At 40.7% G+C, this 21,053-nt stretch overlaps 1 protein-coding gene across 1 annotated transcript in view; it reads right to left on the bottom strand.

The window, feature by feature from the left end:
* LOC137564350 (A disintegrin and metalloproteinase with thrombospondin motifs 2-like) overlaps positions 1 to 21,053 on the bottom strand; it is a 418,259-nt gene that overhangs the window by 43,407 nt on the left and 353,799 nt on the right. The window contains exons 17-20 of the mRNA XM_068278125.1: positions 19,196 to 19,355; positions 16,874 to 17,006; positions 8,319 to 8,526; positions 2,780 to 2,909 (exon numbers count right to left, since the gene is read on the bottom strand). Coding sequence (XP_068134226.1) covers positions 2,780 to 2,909; positions 8,319 to 8,526; positions 16,874 to 17,006; positions 19,196 to 19,355 — 631 coding nt within the window. The remainder of the gene's footprint in view (positions 1 to 2,779; positions 2,910 to 8,318; positions 8,527 to 16,873; positions 17,007 to 19,195; positions 19,356 to 21,053) is intronic.

Here is a 21,053-nt window from a genome sequence, read left to right as displayed (position 1 = left end):
GGGCTCTGCAGCCCTTGTTTAGCGGCGGGGATGTGGCGGATTATTTGGGAGCACTCCAGCGAACTTTAAGGAAGCTTTTGCCGGCGAGGGCCACAAAATATTGTATCGAGGGCCACAAATGGCCCGTGGGCCGCGAGTTTGAGACCCCTGCCTTAGAGAATCAACTCCACTTAAAGTGGATCTGAGATAAACTTTTACTCATTGCATAATTGTGTTCCTTTCATGTAGTTTATAGGGCATTCCTCAAGCCAAACACTTTTTTTTGTTTTAATACTCTAATTCCCTATAAACTAAACATGCCTCGTCCACAGCTTCTCCAGAGTGCCCATGTAACAAGGGCTTATGGAAGCTCAGTCTGGGCAGGAGGAGGAGGAGGTTACTAGCTAGAGATTTCAGAGGAAGAGGGGAGGAGGAAAGGGGAGTGAAGTTTTCAAAAGCTGAGGGCTGGAGATTCTATCAGCACAGGTATAAATAATCATAAACTGTTGAAGCTGTTTGCACCTATATTTGCTGTGTAAACTAACTAAACTTTAGATAAGATATATAGACAACTTACTTGTTTGTTTTTCATCTCGGATTCGCTTTAAGCTTAAGTTAAAGAGAGTCTGAAGCGAGAATAAAACTCGCTTCAGCTCTTATATTCAGCAGGGGCATGTGTGCCCCTGCTAAAACGCCGCTAACCCGCTGAACCCCGCTGAACGGGGGTCCCTACCTCCCAAATCCCCTCCGTTCTTTGCGGGGATCTCTTCCTGGTGAAGCCCTGCCTTACACGCTTCTGTCAGCGTGCATCTCCGCCTCTCGCCCACCCCTCTCAGTCTTCCTTCGCTGAGAGGGGCGGGGGAGAGGTGGCGATGTGCCGAGAGGCAGGGCTGCGTCCGTTAGCCCTGCCTCCAGCAGCAGCAATATCTATGACCAAGCTCGCTGCCAATTTAAAAGCAGAGGTAATTTTTAATAACATGAAACTGCAAAAAAAAAAAAAAACAAACATGTGCTTATCAAATTTTAAGTGTAAGTGGAATTTCATCTTAAATCTTGCTTCATCCATTCTAGAGGCTCTTTTGTGAGAATATTATATACTTAAGTTTTTTAAATGATTTTAACGACTTAAAAAAAAACCTATTACTAAGCAGATATCTAATCTCATAGCAGATGAGCTACAATTACAAAAAAAAAATACAGTTTAATGATGGCATTATTATTAGCAGTGCTGACTAATACAGATTACCCAGATAACTCATGATGAACCAGAACCACTAGGATGTTATAGGGAACTTAAACAGACCAAAAATCCCTCTTGGAAAAAAAAACAACTATCCTTAAAGAGGCACTATGGTGAATTTGTGTTAATATAAGCGCTGGATAAAATTAAGCCAGCATGTGAGAGAAGCTACAGTGACAAAGAAATGATTCAAGGAAAACAAGCAGAGCATTTTCTTAAGTCACAGAATCTTGATATCCCATGGATTCTGAACTAAATGACGTACAAGCAAGATCAGTTTATTGTCTTGTGGGGATACTGGCATGTCTGCTATTTTATCCATGCAGTATACAACAGAGGAGGAATAGACAGACGAGCTTTGATGGCCGATTGATAGCCTGTCAGGGTGCCCGAGTCCTTGACGCTACTCTGCCAGGAAGAGCAGCCTTAGTTAGTTATTAAAGTATACAGACAAGCTAACTTAACCTGCCTGGTGTTCAATTGTTGTGGCCACACGGCAGGGAAATTTTTGTTTTAAATTTATTTTAAATAGTGTAGCTAGCACTAGGCTAGCTACACATGTGCCCCAAGTCCCCCGGCACCGCTCTGGTCCCCCTGATCACCACCGGCTATATTTACCTAGCCACGATCCCGCGAGAACCGCAACTTCCCCGAACAGCTTCTGTCGTCGCTATGGCGACGATTAGACATGACGTCTGATGTCATCGAAGTCATGCGCAGGCCCGATCCTCCCCATAGCGACGCCTGAAGGCTATTGGAGAGGCTGCGCCATCGCGGGTTCCGGGGGAAGGTATGTATAAGGGCAGCGATCGGGGGGATCAGAGGGTGCCGGTGGCAATCGGGGGACACATGTAGCTAGCCAAGTGCTAGCTACATGAACTAAAACAATTTGTTTTTTAAAAAAAACACCCGGGGCCATGCGATCCCCTGCGGCTGTATGGATGAGCTGAGCTTGTCCATACCGTTCAGGTGGTTAAACAATGGGGTAGGACAGATCTGAAAAACAGACCTGTTAAAACAGATGTTCCACACAAGACAATAAACTGATCTGACTTGTATGTTGTTTAGTTTAGAAACAACGAAATATCAAAAGATACTGTGAGTAAAGAAAATGCTCTGCTTGTTTTCCTTGAACCTTGGTTAATTTTATCCAGCACTTATATTAACACTAATTCGCCACAGTGCCCCTTTAATATAACTATTGAATACAGAAGGTGTTTGCAATCATTCAGCTTTATGTGAGCAAGCAACTTCTCCCATGATGCATCACTGCTAAATATGAACATCATTTCTGTATGACCCTAAAAACAGACATACATCCCTAACTGCTAGTGTGCAAGCTATACATTTTACACAGCCATACAAATCCAACATATAATACAGCTATTTCCATTTTTTTATTTCCCATTAGTGGAAAGCATGGATTAATATGGCTCTCCGGGGTAGGGCTTGGTCCGAGTAATACATATATATTAATACATATATTTATTGTACATATCTTCTTAAAGCAAACATTTATTTATTAATGCTTATTACAAATGAAAAAAAGCAAAAACTTACTGGGGCATGATGATAGCCTACAAATTTGAATGGTTTCTGGTTTTTCACTGGTACAGTTCATGGTTTTATTTTCATCGTTCCCACAAAGTACTTGTCTCTCTTGGGTTCCATTGCCACAGGTCACAGAACACTACGGGGAGAACATGATACACGGTATTACTCCAACATATTTCAAACTTTTGCAAGTAAATTATATGAAAGTTTTCTTCTTTGGAGTTAAAGGATACCAGAGGTGAAACATATCGTAAGAACGTTCTCCCCCATCCCCTCTGTTCACTACCAAACGCCACCTGTAGCTACTTCCGGGTCGGGCAGTAGTGCGCAGGCCCAGCTCTGCGCATCCTTGATCACATTTCTGCAGCCAGGAGTGCTCTGCGCATGACTATATTGTGTGCATGCGAAGAGCGCTCCCGGCCTTGGACGCACAATCAAGAACGAACGCAGCCAGGCCAGCGCCTGCACACTACTGCCCAATCTGGCCGACTCTGAAGTAGCTGTGGAGGGCATTTGGGAAAGAATGGAGGGGGGAGGCAGAGAAAAATGGGATGAGCGGTGGACATGAGGACTGCCTTGTATATATGCCTGCTCCCCCAGTTTTTACAATATTTTTCAGCTCTGTTATCCTTTAACTCTGTGGAAGCACAGATAATAAGTTATGGTAGTACAAAGGGCCTGATTACACCAGCGGAAGCTAGTATGTGCGGTAGTGCCACCTACGCTTGAAGTGGACCCAAATTCAAAATACAAGATTTCAGAAATAAAATCTATTTTCTTAAGTATGATAATAAATAGCAGCTTTTTTTCAGCTGCATGATGACAAATATAAAATATTTTACATTTATTGGAGGAACTCCTCCCTTCCTTTCATATTGTCGGGGAAGAATCCGGCAGACTGGTGGAAGAGATGAAAAAAAAACCCACAGGCTGCTACTGATGATGTCACAGGGGAGGTGATCTCAGCTTGTGTGAGATTTCACATAGACGACGCCCCTGTGAGGGAGGGTAGCTGATGACAAACACACCCATGATCTAAAACCTCCTACTAAGCTCAGAAGTAATGGCTGCCATCTGTATAACCCTAGTTATGAAAAGAGAAGGGTGGAAAGCATGCACTGAAATGCTCATAGACTTGAAGGAGTGTTTATTTATCTTTGTATGTGTCAGAGTGGTGCAACTAAATATTTTGAATTTAATAATGGTTTGGTTTGGGTCCGCTTTAAAACTGGTGCCTGCATACTTGTGCTTCAGCAGAGAAAAAAGATATTTTGATGCTACCACATACTGTATTTAACAAAAGATAGCATAACTCTCATCATTACTAAAGAATATATTTTAAAATTTGTATTTAAACCTGGCCATTAACATTCTTGTGGTCTAGGCACATATTGATTTTAATCAAATCACCTAATTGTTATAAAAGATTATAGAAAAAAAATCTGATGCATTAATATGAGTGTTTGAAAATGGACAATTTTGATCATGTTAAATCCATTAAATCAAATCCCTTATTCAATAAAAGACGTAGTAGCAGTAGGGTATTGTACCGTGTTAGCTATCAGTAAAAGCAAGAAGTTTTAAATCAGAATGAAACCATTTATTGGCTAACTAAAAATTAATAAGAATAAGCAAGCTTTCGGGCTTGCAGCCTCCATCGGGCTTGAACAGGATGTAAGCCCGACGAGGGCTGCAAGGCCGAAATCTTGCTTATTCTTTTTCATTTTTAGTTCGCCAATAAATGGTTTCATCCTGATTTAAAACTTCTCAATAAAAGCAAATTCTGATTACTCTGATTTTGTCAGTTCAATTTTACACAAATGCCAAATGACTGCAGGTATAAAGCCTGGTACACACTTTCAATCATGATTGGCCAATCACTGCCCAATTTTACCACTTCCATGTAGTATGCGAGCATAGCTACAAAATCTGTTCATAGCATTCAAAAATCTGTTGACTATTTTATTGCATGGAAGGGATAGAATTGTTCAGTCATTGGCCAAACTGAAAGTGTATACAAGGCTTTATACATGTTTTTGTTGCAGTCATAGGGCTCGATTCACTAAAGCGTGATAACAGTTATCACGTGTTAAAGCTTTTCATGTGCAAACGTGCATGGAAAGCATTGTGTGTGCATGAAAAGTTTAGCGATTACGTGATCGTTTTTATCACGCGTACAGTATTGCGCTTCATGTGATAAGTGCGGTTTTCACATGAGAATTACGGCGCTTTGCGTGCTAAGCAGATAGAGTTTGGTACTGAAATCAGCAATGGTGCTGTGAAACATGTGAGTTAATACGGCGTTATTCACTGCGTGCAATATTCTTTACGCGCAGTGTGTAATTTCGTTACTGCTGTTTTCAATTGGACTATCTAGTGTGTGCATAAAAGTTTTTTTTCTGAGGGGGGGTTGTTCTACGCTGATCGCGCGCAAAGTTTCAAGCGGATCGCGTGATGTGCTGTGTGAAGTTATAACGCGTGATCTGCATTCCGTTCGTGATCTGCAGTGATATCACATGATACTGATGTTTATCACATGATATCCCGCCTTTGCGCACAAAGTCATTAGTTATCGTGTGCAAACCTTTGCGTGTGTGAAATCGCATGCAAAAGCGCTTATCACAGCCGCGATGAGCGTTATCACGCTTTAGTGAATCAAGCCCATAGTGTGAACCAAGCTTAAAGGGACCCCGAGCAGGTGATAAGCACAGAATTTACACTTACCTGAAGCTATCTCCAGCACACCGTAGGCCACGAGGTCCCCCCGGCATCCTCCTGGCTCCTTCCCTGGTCCCCGGTATGGGCTTCGGTTACAGGACGGCTTCAGCCTAAAGTCGTCAGGTCTGCGTTCTGCTTACGTGTATAACGCCATTATGCTGGCTATGCACCATCACGCCGGGCGTTGTGAGTTTTGCTCATGCACGGTTCAAACTTAGAGAAACGTGCATGCGCAGGACTTTCACGCCAGCCGGCGTAATGGTGCTATACACGGAAGCGGGAAGCAGACCTGATAACTTCAGGCCGAAGTCGTCCTGTAACCGGAGCTGGGGTCCGGGAGAGGAGCCAGGAGGACGCCGGAGGACCTCGCAGCCAACGGTGGGCTGTAGGAAGCCCCAGGTAAGTGTACATTTTGTTTTTATCACCTGCTTAGGGTCCCTTTAAGGCCTCTTGCACACTGCAAGCGATTCAGATTCAGATTCCGCTTTTTAATCTGTTTTTACATCAGATTCAGATTCCGATTTGCAGTGTGCAGGGAGAAAACTGCAAATCTGAATCTGAATCGGAAGTAAAAACAGATTAAAAAGCGGAATCTGAATCGCTTGCAGTGTGCAAGAGGCCTCAAGCTAACATTAACCAGGAAGTTGTTATAACTTTTACGTATTTTCACAGAGTTTATCCACTTGTTTAGCAAGGGAAAAAAACAGACAAATGCACACAGACAAAATCCACCATAAGAAGAGAAAACCAGTTAATAGTAAAAAAAACTGTAAATATCATACAAGTGCGCTACAGCTTTAATAGAAAAGTCGTCATCGACTCATGACGACGAGACTAGTAGGGCAGGCCCACCAATAAGGAAGTAATCGTGCGGGGTGGATGAACACGAGGCGCTGCGAGGCATGAGACGCTGATGCTGACAACAAGCCTAGCTCGGTGGCCAACACATGGGGGAGAGCCCATAGAAAAAAAATTTTGTGCTTATATATATATATATATATGTAAAGTCATGGACATGTGAGTGTGCATTTTTAATATTTTGGTTTTACGCTATTGGAGCCTTGTGCTTATATTCTGAGGTGTATGCTTTATGAAGACTCTGCAAGATAAAGCAAGCTGTGGATCGTTAGAGGATGTGGATCGCCTGAGAGTATCCCACAAGCGCATTAGACCCAACTGACAGGGGGTCTAGGGAAAAGGGTGAGTGCCCAGTCTTGAGGGTGTGGTGGAGGTGTGCACACTGAAACTGCTGCAACTGAAGTTGTCCACGTTTAGGCTGCTTTCACAGTGGGACGTTAAAGTCCCACGTTACAGCACCCTGTAACGCAGCCCAACTCACAGTACTGAAAAATCAATGTGCTGTTCACAGTGCACACGTTGCGTTACAGTATAACGCTGCACGTTTAATGAAAGTGCAGCATGCTGTGCGTTATACTCGTACTTTGCTGCGTTACACTGCTTGCACATGCTCAGTAATGTATGTCAGGAGAGGAGAAGGGGAGAGTCCGCTATTGTGTCTAGCCACATGGCTAATTAATATTCATTGCACTGTGCTGACGTAACGTGTTTACTTCCTGGAGCGGCAGCTTTGTGCGACGATTGACTGGCAGCACCACGTGATGCGGAGTGTTCCGATCACGTGGTCTACACAGTCTTTTGACGTATGCGCCGTTTTCGTTCTATCAGTATAGAACGAAAACGGCACACCAAGAGCCGCATAACGCGGCTCAATCTGACGTCCAACTTCAACACCACCATGCGTTGCCTTAGGGGCACATTATGCGACCTTAACGCCCCATAAAACGCAACGTCTTGGTGTGAAAGAGCCCTTAGAGCTTGAAGATACATATGGACTTGTATTGCCTGTATTGATCTTAGAGCTTAGCGCTGTGTATCTGTATGCAGAGACTTTTCTTTTAAAGCTATAGCGCTCTTATATGATATTTACAGTACAAGTTTTGGGTTTTTATAAACGCGCACCATCTTAGTGTCCTTTCAGCTCAATAGTCACATACCAGTGCAGTGTTTATTGGATAATAATAGCAGCAGTTTATGAAAAGTATAAAGGTAGACATGTCAATGAAAATAGTTCCAATAATACTGGTTTGAATATCTGGAGTATTGCGCCATATGAATTTTTTTTGCAATTCTTGGAATTTTTTTGGTATAATTTAATAGCACTTTTGCACTGTAGGACATTTCTGTAATGGGCCCTGAATATTGCCATTTATGATTTATTGTTTGTAATAATCATAAATTATAATTATGTACTAGGAATGATTCACATGATATTCAATTAGTTGAATTGCTTCTTTTGGTTGTGTGACTTTCTTGATTCAATTATAATGATGGTGGTTCCATTTTTTTGCAATTGTATTTATTGGATATGTCCTTGAATAAGGTTGATACATTGGCTTGGTTTTCTTTTGTTTTATGCAATTACTATGTAAATGTACACGTTTACGGTTTCCCTATGGGTGTCTGTGGTGTTGTTCCAGGGCTGGGACCCCCCAAAAAAGAGCTTGTCCGCAGCTCACACAGGTGCACCAGCACCATCCTGCTCGGCTCTCTTCAAAAAAGCCGGGCTGGATCGGGTCTGTCCTACAGCCGTTTCCACTGAAGCCGGAATGGGATGGTGCTAGTGTGCATGAACAGAGAGGCCCCTCGGGTTATCAAGGCGGGTCCCAGCGCTAGAATGAGCTGATGTACAAAGATGGGGGAAGCCTCTTTAGGATCCAGGGGCTTCCCCCTCAAGAGGTAAGTATCTAAATTTACCAGTAGCAAATCTCACAGGTTTGCTTTAAATAAAATCTAACAATTTACATACCTCTGACCATGGGCCTATTCGCCACTGGGGAGGGCAGGATTTATAAGTGCAAGGTTTTTTGGTTTCCGGGCGATTTTCATTGCAGTATTTGCTATGCACAGAGCGATTAGTGTTCTCACTTAGAGATTGAATACACTTCACAGTACGAGTGTGGTAGCCATTTTTCCCACATGTTACAGTGCAAGGCTCCCAGTCACCTGTGATCCATCTGTTAACAAAAACAAATGCTGAATTAAAATTTAGAACACCATTTCTTTACAAATAACGTGTAAATATATGATCAAACACTGTACATTAAATATGAGGTACAGATGTTAAAACATAGTACAGAAAGAAAGTCACACTAAATAAAAATAAAGTTTACAGGAAGGTGCAATGATGACCTCTAAATGCAGTAGATAAAAAAAGGTAGCATCAGTTGGAGTTGATAGGAGTCATTTGCTAGCTGATGACCATCATAGAGAGGAACAATTCAGAAGGGATGACTTATAAGGACCTTTGAGAGCTTGTAAAAGTGGGAGCATTACTAATACGTTGAGGAAGAGTTCCAGTGCGTGGGGGCAACTCTTGAGAAATCTTGCAGTCAATCATGTTAACAGGTGACGAGGACCTTTATAGTTCAGAGGAAAAAGTAAAGCAAGCAGTTTGTGGTGTATTGATGCTTGTGGATAAAAATAATTGTGGGAGATTAAATGTGAAGTAATAGGGCAAAGCATAGTATTTTGATTGTTTTGGCTGCAAAGAAATACAGGTGTGCAGAAGATGTTAAATGGGAAGACTGAATTAGTCCATTCATTGACATTTATGATGGACTAATGTGGAGTACATATGTTCCGGCCACTCGTAATTTGGGGCGCAGCCGAAAGATGGCTCTTCCAGCACTAGGTAATCTCACGGTATATAACAAATATATTCCCCTACAGGTCTTCCTTTCTGCATGTAAATCAGGGTTTGGCTATTGCCTGTAAGATGCGATCTTAGGGATCAGATTCTTGCAATAGAGACATTTCAAGAAGCACAATACTGAATAGTTTAGGAACATTTGCCTATATTTTACGAAGGGCATAATACAGCTTATCTGCCCTGTGCCCAGACATTCAGTCTGTGGAGGTATATAGAAATAACAGAAAACAATTTCAGTTAGAACCAAAACAATCCCTTTCCTGGTATCGAGGAAGGAAGCGCCACATGTGGCTAAGGACTTCTGCACAGGTGCGGGGAGCTCTCTGTACGTCACATGGTCCTATCAGCCAATTGCAGGCCTGGGGCGTGACGTGGGACTAGTCCGCCCCTTGCGTGGTGATGTCAAAGTTAACTCTTGAGAGGCTGGTATATAACAGCTCCACGGGGGCTCCAAGCCCACTTGCAACTACTTCTAACGTCTCCTAACTTAGGCCTGATGCACACCAGAGGAGTTTTTCTGAGCGTTTTGAGTTTTTATATCTGCTGCTAATGTTATCCTATGTGTCTGTGCACACTGGAGCAATGAGGTTTTGTAAAAAACCCCATAGCATTACATTGGGAAGAGCTTTTGAAACCTCTAAAAGCTCTTACCAATGTAATGCTATGGGGTTTTTTTTTTTACAAAACCTCATTGCTCCAGTGTGCACAGGCACATAGGATAACATTAGCAGCAGATTTAAAAACTCAAAACGCTCAGAAAAACTCCTCTGGTGTGCACCAGGCCTTACTTAAACTTTCTGTTACAGGCGTCTGGAGTCCATTTTGAGATATCTGCCAGGCTGTAAGAGTGTCAAAACCGCAGCCATTCATTCAGGCTGCTGGTGCCAAAGAATGGTGTGGTGTTGCCCATAGCAACCACCAATTACGATTTAACATTGCTGACACCCGAATTCTGGTGATTTTATCATAATAGGGGCTCCAGCTATTGCCGACACCCTAATTACGGTGATTTTATTGTAATTTGGGCTCCGGCTATTGCAGACACCCAAATTACACAGTAAATGCAGCTATAGCTGTAATTAGCATTATGGTCTATAGAGGCACCCACATCTGCAGCGTTGGTGCCGAGTGGATGCTGAAATTAACTTGTTATGTCTCGAGTGGTAAGAGCCTAGTTGATGGAAGAAATCATTGTAGTCAAGACAACAGATTATTAGGACATACAACAGGACTCTGGAAAGAGGAAGATATTTTTCTAGGAATGGCAGTATAGTAATACAGGGTTTTTTGCATTTCCTTCTTCCTTAGGTGAAAGAACAGGCACTTCTTGCTAAATATTGTAACTCTGTGTCACCGAGACAAACACTGAGATACTCACCTGAAAAAACAACTGACATACCGCATAGCAGGGACAAGAAAACAATTTTTTTGTAAGGGCCTGAGCCCACTAACGCAGTTGTGTTCGCTTCTGTCTGCTTTTTATCATCTGTAACATTGATGTGTTGAAGCAGACACCAGTGGCATAGCTAAGGAACTGTGGACCCCGATGCAAGTTTTACAAGGGGCCCCCCCCTAGCACTCTATATATAACAATTGATACAGAGCACCAAAACCTGCCAATGGCAACTACAGTGTCAGAGGTGCAAGAAGAGGATGGGGAACAGCTTGTTAATGATTACTACTATTCAAAGCATCTATAGAAGTGATTATTACCAGGGAGGGCCCTTTGCTACCCTCCTGGCAGACACAAATGCATTAGTGGGCTCAGACCCTAAAAGGCCTATTAATTCCACACTTCCAGGAGATAGTATAAAAGTGTATAAGTAGCCACAGGATTACTAGCAAACTAGAGTGCATATCCATCTAAGCACAATGGAATATGTGTAACGTAGGAGCATGATGAGGTAAGTATAGACATGTTATTAGTTTTCTTTATGTAGAACCCAATAATCAAACACCCAATACAGACTCATAGTAGAGATGTGATAAGGTGGCTGTTGGCATACATTTAAAGGATACCCGAAGTGACATGTGACATGATGAGATAGACATGTGTATGTACAGTGCCTAGCACACAAATAACTATGCTGTGTTCCTTTTTTTCTTCCTCTGTCTGAAAGAGTTAAATATCAAGTATGTAAGTGGCTGACTCAGTCCTGATTCAGACAAGAAGTGACTACAGTGTGACCCTCACTGACAAGAAATTCCTTCTATAAAACACTTTCCTAGCAGAAAATGGCTTCTGAAAGCAAGAAAGAGATAAAAAGGGAAATTTCTTATCACTGAGGGTCACACTGTAGTCGCTTCCTGTCTGAGTCAGGACTGAGTTAGCCACTTACATACCTGATATTTAACTCTTTCAGGCAGAGAAAGAAAAAAAGGAACACAGCATCGTTATTTGTGTGCTAGGCACTGTACATACCCATGTCTATCTCATGTCACTTCGGATATCCTTTAACCACTTGATGACCACAGTCCTAACCCCCCCTAAAGACCAGGCCATTATTTGTAGTGCTGGGCTGTACAGGCTTTTCAGCCAACCTGCACAGCCCAGGGTAGGAGCCCAGCGATCGGACTCACCTCCTTTTTTTGTCCCTAAGGGGACATGCCGCCGGAGGGGTCCAATCACTGTGGCAGTTTGTGGTTTTATTTTCTTCAGCCTCTAATGCGGCTCTCTCTCCCTCCCTCCTCCCTCCCCATCCCTCCTCCCCTCGGTGCTGAGAATTGGAACAGGACGGCGATCTGTCCTGTTCCCCCTCTCATAGACATAAGCCTATGAGAGAACGGTGCTCCCCAGCCAATCAGAGGCCGGGGATCGCCGCTCTCGTACAGCGCTGCGGCCCCCGGCAGCGCTGTACGCTTGTAAACAAAAGGGATTTCTCTCCCCTTACGTTTACAAGCAGCCTGCTAGCCACGATCGGCGGCTAGCAGGCTATTCACGGAACAAGCAGGGAATGATCGCGCATGCGTGCGGCGGTCCTGAAGTAGTTAAAAACGGCGCCTGTGTAAAGCGCAGGATATCGGTAGTAGAATATTAGTAAATTTACTGATATTCCACTACTTCATTTACATAGTAAAATATCAGTAATAATTACAATAATAACAATCACGTCCAGGCGGCAGGAATGGTTAAAGAGAAACCATAACCAAGGATTGAACTTTATCCCAATCAGTAGCCAATACCCCCTTTCCCATGAGAACTCTATTCCTTTTCTCAAATGGATCATCAGGGGGCGCTGTATGGCCGATTTTGTGGTGAAACCCCTCCCACAGTGTGATGTCAGCACCCCACAGCACTGAGGTCCTGACATCACACTGTGGGCGCCTTGTTGCATTGTGGGAAATAACAGCTGTTTCCAACTGCTAAAAAAGCAAGCAGCAGCTCCATCCACTAACATCACCTGCCAGTAGTAAAGATGTCACCATGTGATAAATGTCAGAATGTAAATCAGGGAGATTTTACAACGGGCAAACACTGACTAAACCATTTATAAATAATGATTGTAAAAATTAAGCACTTTCTTTATTGTTAATTTCACTGCAGTTCCTCTTTAAGTGCATTTCTGTGATATAACGGATATATCTTTTTGGTAATGTATTCCCCAACTGTTGGAAGGACTGGATGGTTGACTGGAGGGCTTGAATAGACTTGGGGAATGTGTTATATTGATATAATTGTGCATTTGCATAAGGAAAAAATAAATAAATAAAAATTGTTCACAGAGATGTGATAAGGCACTATAAAAGATATTAACAGTTCTAGTAGGAATTTGTGTGTTATGGTGAATTATGCAGTGAGACTCTTGATGATTTCCAAAGTTATTCAAAAACGCATTTGAGGTCCTCAAAAATCAGAGCCTTTCTAGTTATCATTGTTCTTCCCTTTGCTGGGGAAGGAAATTACAAAAACATGTTATTTACAAGAGGTGCATACAAGAAGCAGAGAAAGGTTCATTTGATTGCTACATAGGCCTTGACATTTATTTTATTTTTATTTAAAGAGAATCTGTACTCTAAAATTCTTACAATAAAAAGCATACCATTCTATTCATTATGTTCTCCTGGGCCCCTCTGTGCTGTTTGTCACTCCCTGCTACAATCCTGGCTTGTAATTGCCAGTTTTAGGCAGTGTTTACAAACAAAGAAAGACATGGCTGCTAACCAGCTTGTGATAGGCTCAGATGAGCTCAGTCTGTGACTCATACAGAGCCTGCAGGGGCATGGAGAGGGTGTGTATAGCTTCTCCCTATCACAAGCAGAGCAGCACATTCTTGCCTGAGCCCGACAAAGCTGACAAAGGAAAGAAGATTAGATAACAGAGACAATACAGCCACTGTGCAACTAGGAAAGGCTGCAGTAAGACAGACCACATTAGAACATGTTTAAGAACTTATAGGATAGAAGAAATAAAGCTGAAAATGTTGTTACAGAGTCTCTTTAAGTAGTGAAGCGTTGTACAGAGTGTATTGTCTTGTCACTAACCCCCCAGAGGGGCTCACAATCTAATCCCTACATAGACATTTCCTATTTCGGTTTCCAAGATTTTAATTTCGTCTGTGTAATCCAGTTTCGAAGTTACTCGTCTTGGTCTTGCATGGGGTTATTTTTATTTCTGGTTTTAATTGATGAGCCACTGTATTGTGTTCACTTTGATTAATGTTTTTGAAATCACTTAAAAAAAATCTCCTGTTGTTCCTGTGAAGTTCCCTGCAAGCTGTGGTGCACATCCGAGAAATCTCAACTTCAGAAATGTTTTTATTCTGTTCTTTTAGCTGAGCTGTAAGGCCGACGGAAGATTGTGGGATTTTCTGTCCATTTGGACAATTGTGATGGCAAATATTTATTTTGGTAATTCTTGCATTTGGTTGCTTTGAACTAGAGCCCTTTCCGGAATCTGGATGTGATTGTGGTCCTTTTGATCTGCCTGTATTCATTTGGTTGAAACTTACAGCACAATTACAGTCAGTTTCTTTTTGTGCTCCTCAGAGAATTATAACTTTTAAGAACAGAATCTTGTTTAACCTCTTCTGGACGTACGTGACGTACCGGTAAAACTATGCGGTTTTGTTGTCTCCACCAGGGAGTAGATTTCAATCACTCACCACCACGTGGTCTTGTTGCTCCGGGGCCACTGCAGCCTACTCACATAGCTGTGTGAATGTCAACTGAGATCTGTATGCCGGTCAGGAACCATTTTTTTTAGCTCCTGACCCTGTGATCACTCTGCACCAATCACGATAATCACAATATAAAAGGAAAAGGATGGCTCTGGTCCTTAGGGGGCCAGAATTGTTAGATATTGAAGAGGTTACAAACAAAAAGTACCAACTAGGGTTAAAATACTTTACTTTTCCTTTCGTCTGGAGCCTTATGGTGAGATTAAGTCAACAAACAATGAGTCACTCAGTTCTTTCCCCGTGAATTTTTAATTCACTGTAGAATAAAAGCTTCTTTACACTATGCAAAAAAAAAAGCGCAAACTTTGCAGGAAAGGGAGAGAGATGTTCTACTTTTTTTTTTTTTTTACACATGGCATTACTTCGGGACAAAGGTTAGTAGGATTACTAGATGGGCAACGATGTGTGTGGACTCACCTTGACTACTGCAACATCCTGCTTTGTAGCCTACCTTTTAACACATTTTCACCTCTCCAAACCTTACGGATCAGTGTATTTATACTTACCAGGGGCTTCCTCCAGCCCGATGAGGTGTATGGGCTACCTCACTGTCCTCTCCATTGTCTTGTTAATCTGGCCGGCCACTCTCGCATTTGTGCGTCGCCCACCACCGGAAGCGTTCTGCACCTGGGCAGTAGCAGGAGCATGACACCTGATCTGCTGCTTGCTTGTTCACTGTCTATGGCTAAAGTATTAGAGGCAGAGGATCAACAGGATTAATATTTATTAAAAGCAAATAAATATGGCAGCCTTCATATCCCTCTCACTTCAGTTGTCCTTTAAATTGCCTCATATTTTTATGCATTTATTTTGTTCACCCCACCGAATCAAAGCTGAAAGTCCGTGCTTTAATTGCATCTGAGTGGTTTCATTTAAGATTCATTATGGTAATGTGCAGAACCAAAATTAGAAAAAAAGTTGTCTGTCCAAATAGTTATGGACCTAACTGTAGTTTCTGAAGAAATGCTCTTCTCTGTGTTCTTTGTTTGTTTGGCCAGATGAAAGAATCTAATTAGTTCTTATAAGCAACTGTGAATAGACTGCAGGAGAGCTCTGCCAAGGCAGCTCTCCCCATACAGTAAACACTGAAACATAACCCTTTGAGTGCTCTCTGCAACAGTGAAGGCAAGTTTAACTTCAGTTTTTTTGTTTTTTTTTTTGTTCTTTTTTTTTTAAGATTTCCATAAACTGTAAAGACAATTTTTTTTATCATAAAGGTTATCGTGCTTTGGCTAATCTTTTAGAACAGAGAGGAAATTCAGAATTTAGTTCCACTTTAACTATATCTTTACAATGCACCTCTTCAAACATGCTGTGTCAATCCCTATCCAGAAACAGAAAATACACATCTGTCTCCCCCCTATACTCGTTGTCAAAGAACCTCCTGCCAAGTCTGTTATAATTTCAACTTACCTAGCATCTCCACCCTCTCTTATATAGATAGTATGCTTACAAGTTTATCTCATGTCACACGTCAGTTCAGGTACACGTCAAACAGTCCTACAAGAATAATTTGTGTAAAAGAAATGCCTCTTATATCAGAGCCCTGCTTTCCCAGTCTGTGACAGATTGCAGGACTGTACCATGTAGATAGGTGGCACTTCCCTGTCATTATTCACAGAGGAATAATATATTGTTTGTTTTTGCCCTGCGCTTACAGATCACATAAGAACAGCCAAGAGATTTTTCAACTACAGAGAGAAGGATCCACACGTTATTTCTGTTCTTGGGTGCTTACAACTATCATTTAGAATGAGCTCTTCCTGGCTGTGTTTACTTTAGAACTGCATGAAGCAGATACACAATAAGAGATAATAGTTACATAGTTATTTTGTTATTTTGGTTGAAAAAAGACATACGACATAGATAATAATAATAATAAGAGGCACACAGAGCCCAGAGCTGATGAGTTATCTTCACACTATTTACATGCTTTGATGCCATAACTCTGCTTTTTGCTTTTCTGAAGACATTTCAGCCACAGGATTACAGCCAGTGAGGACTGTCTCTGTATGCTGGATGTGCTTGCTACAGTCCTATATAGTAATGCCCACAGATAAAACTGTTCCCCGTAAATGTCATATTTTCTTCACATAAGCTATGAAAAGGTGAAAGAAGCTATGACTAAGGAGCAATGCCTGCTCCAATACGTGTGAGCTTTTTCGCTTTGTGTCCACAGATGTCACAATAAAGATTGGACTTTTACTCGTTGGTCGATTGGACTTTGGAACACAGTGTAGCAGTGTATCAATTGGACTTTTTAACATGGTGTAGCGTAATATCCATTCTCTACAAGTTGAAAAAAGGACTTTGTATTGCTATTTGCTAGTAATTACTAGACATGTATGTGGCATTTAGAATTTCAGTTAACTTTGATAGTTGTCCTTTGAAGTCGATCACCAATTCCACCAACTCATTTCATTTGTACACATAATTGGTAGACAGTTTATATAATCCACGCAGGCGGAAACTTACACAGGCTGTGAACACTCTTGAAGATTACACGTTCTTCGTATGGGTTTTATCTTTGGAATACCTTCACACATCAATTTGTTTACCATTTTCTGGTCTGCTTTCCTGCGACAACCATATTTTGTAAACTGATAACCTACAAAATATTAGAATATACTTTTTAATTTACTGGTCATGTTGTATGAAAATATAGTACAACAGGCTTTGCAACTAACTATAAAGAAGCAATACGATAGTTAGGTTTGAGATTCTGTATAAGCTGTTTGCTGCTATATGCATTTCCTTTTAAAGTGGACCCAAATTAAAAATACAACATTTCAGAAATAAAATCTATTTTCTAAATTATAATAATGTATAGCAGCCTTTTTTCAGCTGCATGATGACAAATATAAAATATTTTACATTTATTGGAGGAACCCCTCCCTTTGCTTTCATATTGCTGGGACAGAATTCGGCAAACTGGTGGACTAGAAGGTGTCCAGCAAAGGAGGAATTGCTAATGGCTGCCACCTGTATAACCCTAATTATGGCAAAGAGAAGGGTGGAAAGCATGCACTGAAATGCTCATAGGCTTGAAGAAGTGTTTATCTTTGTATGTGTCAGAGTGGTGCAACAAAATTTTTTTAATTAAAAAAATGTTTGGTTTGGGTCCGCTTTAAGCAATACCAGTTGCCTGGCAGTCCTGCTTGTCTATTTGGCTGCAGTAGTGCCTGAATCACACCAGAAACAAGCAGCTAATCTTGCCAGATTTAACTAAAATGTCAGAAACACCTGATCTGCTGTATGCTTGTTCAGGATCTATGGCTAAAAGTATTAGAGGCAGAGGATCAGCAGGATAATCAGGCAACAAGTATTGTGTAAAAGGAAATACATATGGTAACCTCCATATATCTCTTACTTCAGTTGTCCTTTAACTTACAAATGCTAGAGGGGAAGGCTTGCATTACTTAATGTTATTATATTAATGTACTAGCCGTGGCACATGTCACCATAATATGATGTCATGCTGATAAGTTTGCATCTTTGAAACATTTGACATATTGACAAGCCAGCCACACAATTATGTTTTTTTTAATACCAGGAAAAAAAATATTTCATTTTTTTTACTTAGTTTTGAAGGATGTCTGATGCTAAAAATACAAATACTCCCTTTCTTGCAAGCATCAGATAGTCGCACCATAGATTCAAGCCATGCAGTGAATATCACTCAAAACGATCAAATAACTTGAAAAATCAAACCAATTTATACAGGTTTTCAAAAAATAAAAAAAAAAATAGATTGACTAACTCAGCTTTTGTATTTTTCAATCTAAGTCTTTTTCTCCATTGAAAAAAAAAATGTTGTCAGTTTAATGCTACGTACACACATGCAACAACGATCGTTCGTTGAGGACGAACAAACTTTTAATTGATGAAAGAACAACCTAAGTAAAGTTAGTTTTAAAATGTGTGTAACGATCTGATCGTTAGAACTAACGTTACATCACGTAAAGCAACTATTGCGCTTGTGCATACAAATGAGAAGTTTCATGGAGAAATAGCGAAATGCGCTTGTCAAGCCTATTACGAACGACCGTTTCCAACGATGTACTACTTTTGCAAACGATCGTCGTTGGTAAAAATCCGCCAAGCTAGATCGTTCGTTTTTAACGATCTAGCTCGTCCGTCGTTAGACTTAATGATCGTTGGTTGCTTTTTTTTTTTAAACGATCATCGTTTGAAATGATTGGGGAACGATCATTTCAAACGACTATAGTCGCATGTGTGTACGCAGTCTTACTATACAACTGATCATTTTTATTGTAAACATGGGAAGATTGATCAATTTGGTTGAATCTCGTATGACCACCTTGAGGCAAAGCAGGAAAAAAAGGCGCCGCGGGTCTGTGGAATAAGGGGGGCCGGCACACATGGCAATGATCAAAGCCACAAATTAGCAGCAATGGCTGAAGTAGAGGGAGGCATCATTAGAGGGAGGCATCGGCAGAGGGTAGAAAGAGGTTGAGCAGCTATGCATCAGTAGAGGGAGGTTTCCATGAGAGAGTAGGATTGGTAAAATATTGGTAAAGATTACAAATATTTTACCATCAGAATAAAGTAGTAGAATACTGGCAATTTTACCAATATTCTATTGGTGGCTATCTCCGGTACCCTTTCTACCCGATGCCTTTATTACATGTACGGCCTAGAGGGTGTCAGGTTCCTAACCGGTGGAGCATTTCCTGCGTTGCTAAAGTTCCAAAAATAAACGAAATACACCTATTGGCACCTGTCTAGTTTTCTCATGTTTGTTAATCACTAAAATGAAAGAAAAAAAATGATTACCTCCCCCACAAGGCTTGGAACAATGAGACCATTTCTTCAAAGCCCATTCGTATGCTACAATATCCATTTCCGGAACGTAGTTGTCACCTACATTTAAGACATCTTCATGTATCATGTATTTGTAAAACATGGATATTTTTTTGTTGCCATGGGGAATTACCTAGAAATGAAAACAGTATTTTGGTATTGCACAGTGGTAGATAAGCACCATAAACACGTTTCCAATACTTAACCACTTCCCAACTGAGGGGTTTTACCCCCTGACCACCAGAGCAATTTTTTACCTTTCAGCACTCCTTCCATTCATTCGTCTATAACTTTATCATTACTTATCACAATGAAATGAACTATATCTTGTTTTTTTCACCACCAATGAGGCTTTCTTTAGGTGGGACATTATGCCAAGAATTATTTTATTCTAAATGTGTTTTAATGAGAAAATAGGAAAAAATGTGGGAAAAAATTATTATTTTTCAGTTTTCGGCCGTTATAGTTTTTAAATAATGCATGCTACTGTAATTAAAACCCATGAAATTTATTTGCCCTTTTGTCCCGGTTATAAAACCGTTTGAATTATGTCCCTATCACAAGGTTTGGCGCCAATATTTTATTTGGAAATAAAGGTGTGTTTTTTTCAGTTTTGCATCCATCCCTAATTACAAGCTCATAGTTTATAAAGTAACAGTGTTATACCCTCTTGACAAATATTTAAAAAGTTCAGTACCTAAAGTAACTATTTATGTATTTTTTTTAATTGTAATTTTTTTTTTATTACAAAAAAAAAAAAAAATTGGGGGAGTGTGGGAGGTAAGGAGTTAATTTTTTGTGTAAAACTAATGTATTTGTATGTGAAAAATGCTCTAGGGTGTAGTTTTACTATTTGGCCACAAGATGGCAACAGTAACTTTTTGTTTAATGCGAAGTACTAGGAGGCTGGGAAAGTTTTTTTTTTCTTCACAATGATCGTGCTGCTTATCGGAGAAGCAGCGGATCATTGCGAGGCTTAGATCAATGAACGGGAATGGATTTTCCCGTTCATTGATCTCCGGGCGAGATCTCCGGTCTTTAAGTTAACTCTTCAATCCTTAAAATAACTCCAGAGTTAAAGACAGGCTGTTTATTAACTGCATGTGAAAATAACTACAGAGGAGGTAAATTAACTACAGAGGAGGTAAAATAACTACAGAGGAGGTAACTTAAGGAGTGAAGAGATAAGATAACTCTCTCTTATGTGGAGGTAAGTTTTCTCTTGCCTTATTATCTCCAGCATGATCTTAGTGAATTGAGGCCTATGTCTCATGCTCCATGTCATCTCCTTGCAACCAAAAAGATGGCTGCCCTCATGAAATCAAATTTGCCTGTTCTTTTAAAACAGGGTGGGTAAGAGATTATATTACCTATCTATTTTAATTAACATAACTAATGTAGCTTAATGACAGTATGTTTTGTGTAGGCTGAAGTTCTCTTTAAATATTTTTTGTAACATTATGTTTTTCATCTGAGCAAATAATCAAATGTTGCTTGTTTTTTGGGGGACAAAAATGGTACAAATTTATTCTGGCAGCACTTCGGCCGTACAGTGGTGGGCCTCCTTCCTTATTATTCTATTTAGTTCATTAAAAGTCACTTAGTTTATTATCTTTAAAAGAATTGAGGATTCTAAATATTCAGTTCAGTTAACTAATTGGAGATTCAAAAATACTTTCCAGGAGTACCCTTTCAGCTCAGTATAGTAGCCAGATAGCGCAGGGAGAGAGTCCAAACTAAGTACCTTTAAAGCCAAGGGTTTTTTTTATTGTTTTACTGATCTGACTAATGAGAATCCTCCTAAAGCTTCGTACCCACGCAGTGATATTTA

Source organism: Hyperolius riggenbachi, chromosome 3 (assembly GCF_040937935.1).
Source record: "Hyperolius riggenbachi isolate aHypRig1 chromosome 3, aHypRig1.pri, whole genome shotgun sequence".
NCBI lineage: Eukaryota > Metazoa > Chordata > Amphibia > Anura > Hyperoliidae > Hyperolius > Hyperolius riggenbachi.
Note: the sequence above shows the minus strand (reverse complement) of the source record. Positions and strands in the feature narration are given on the sequence as shown.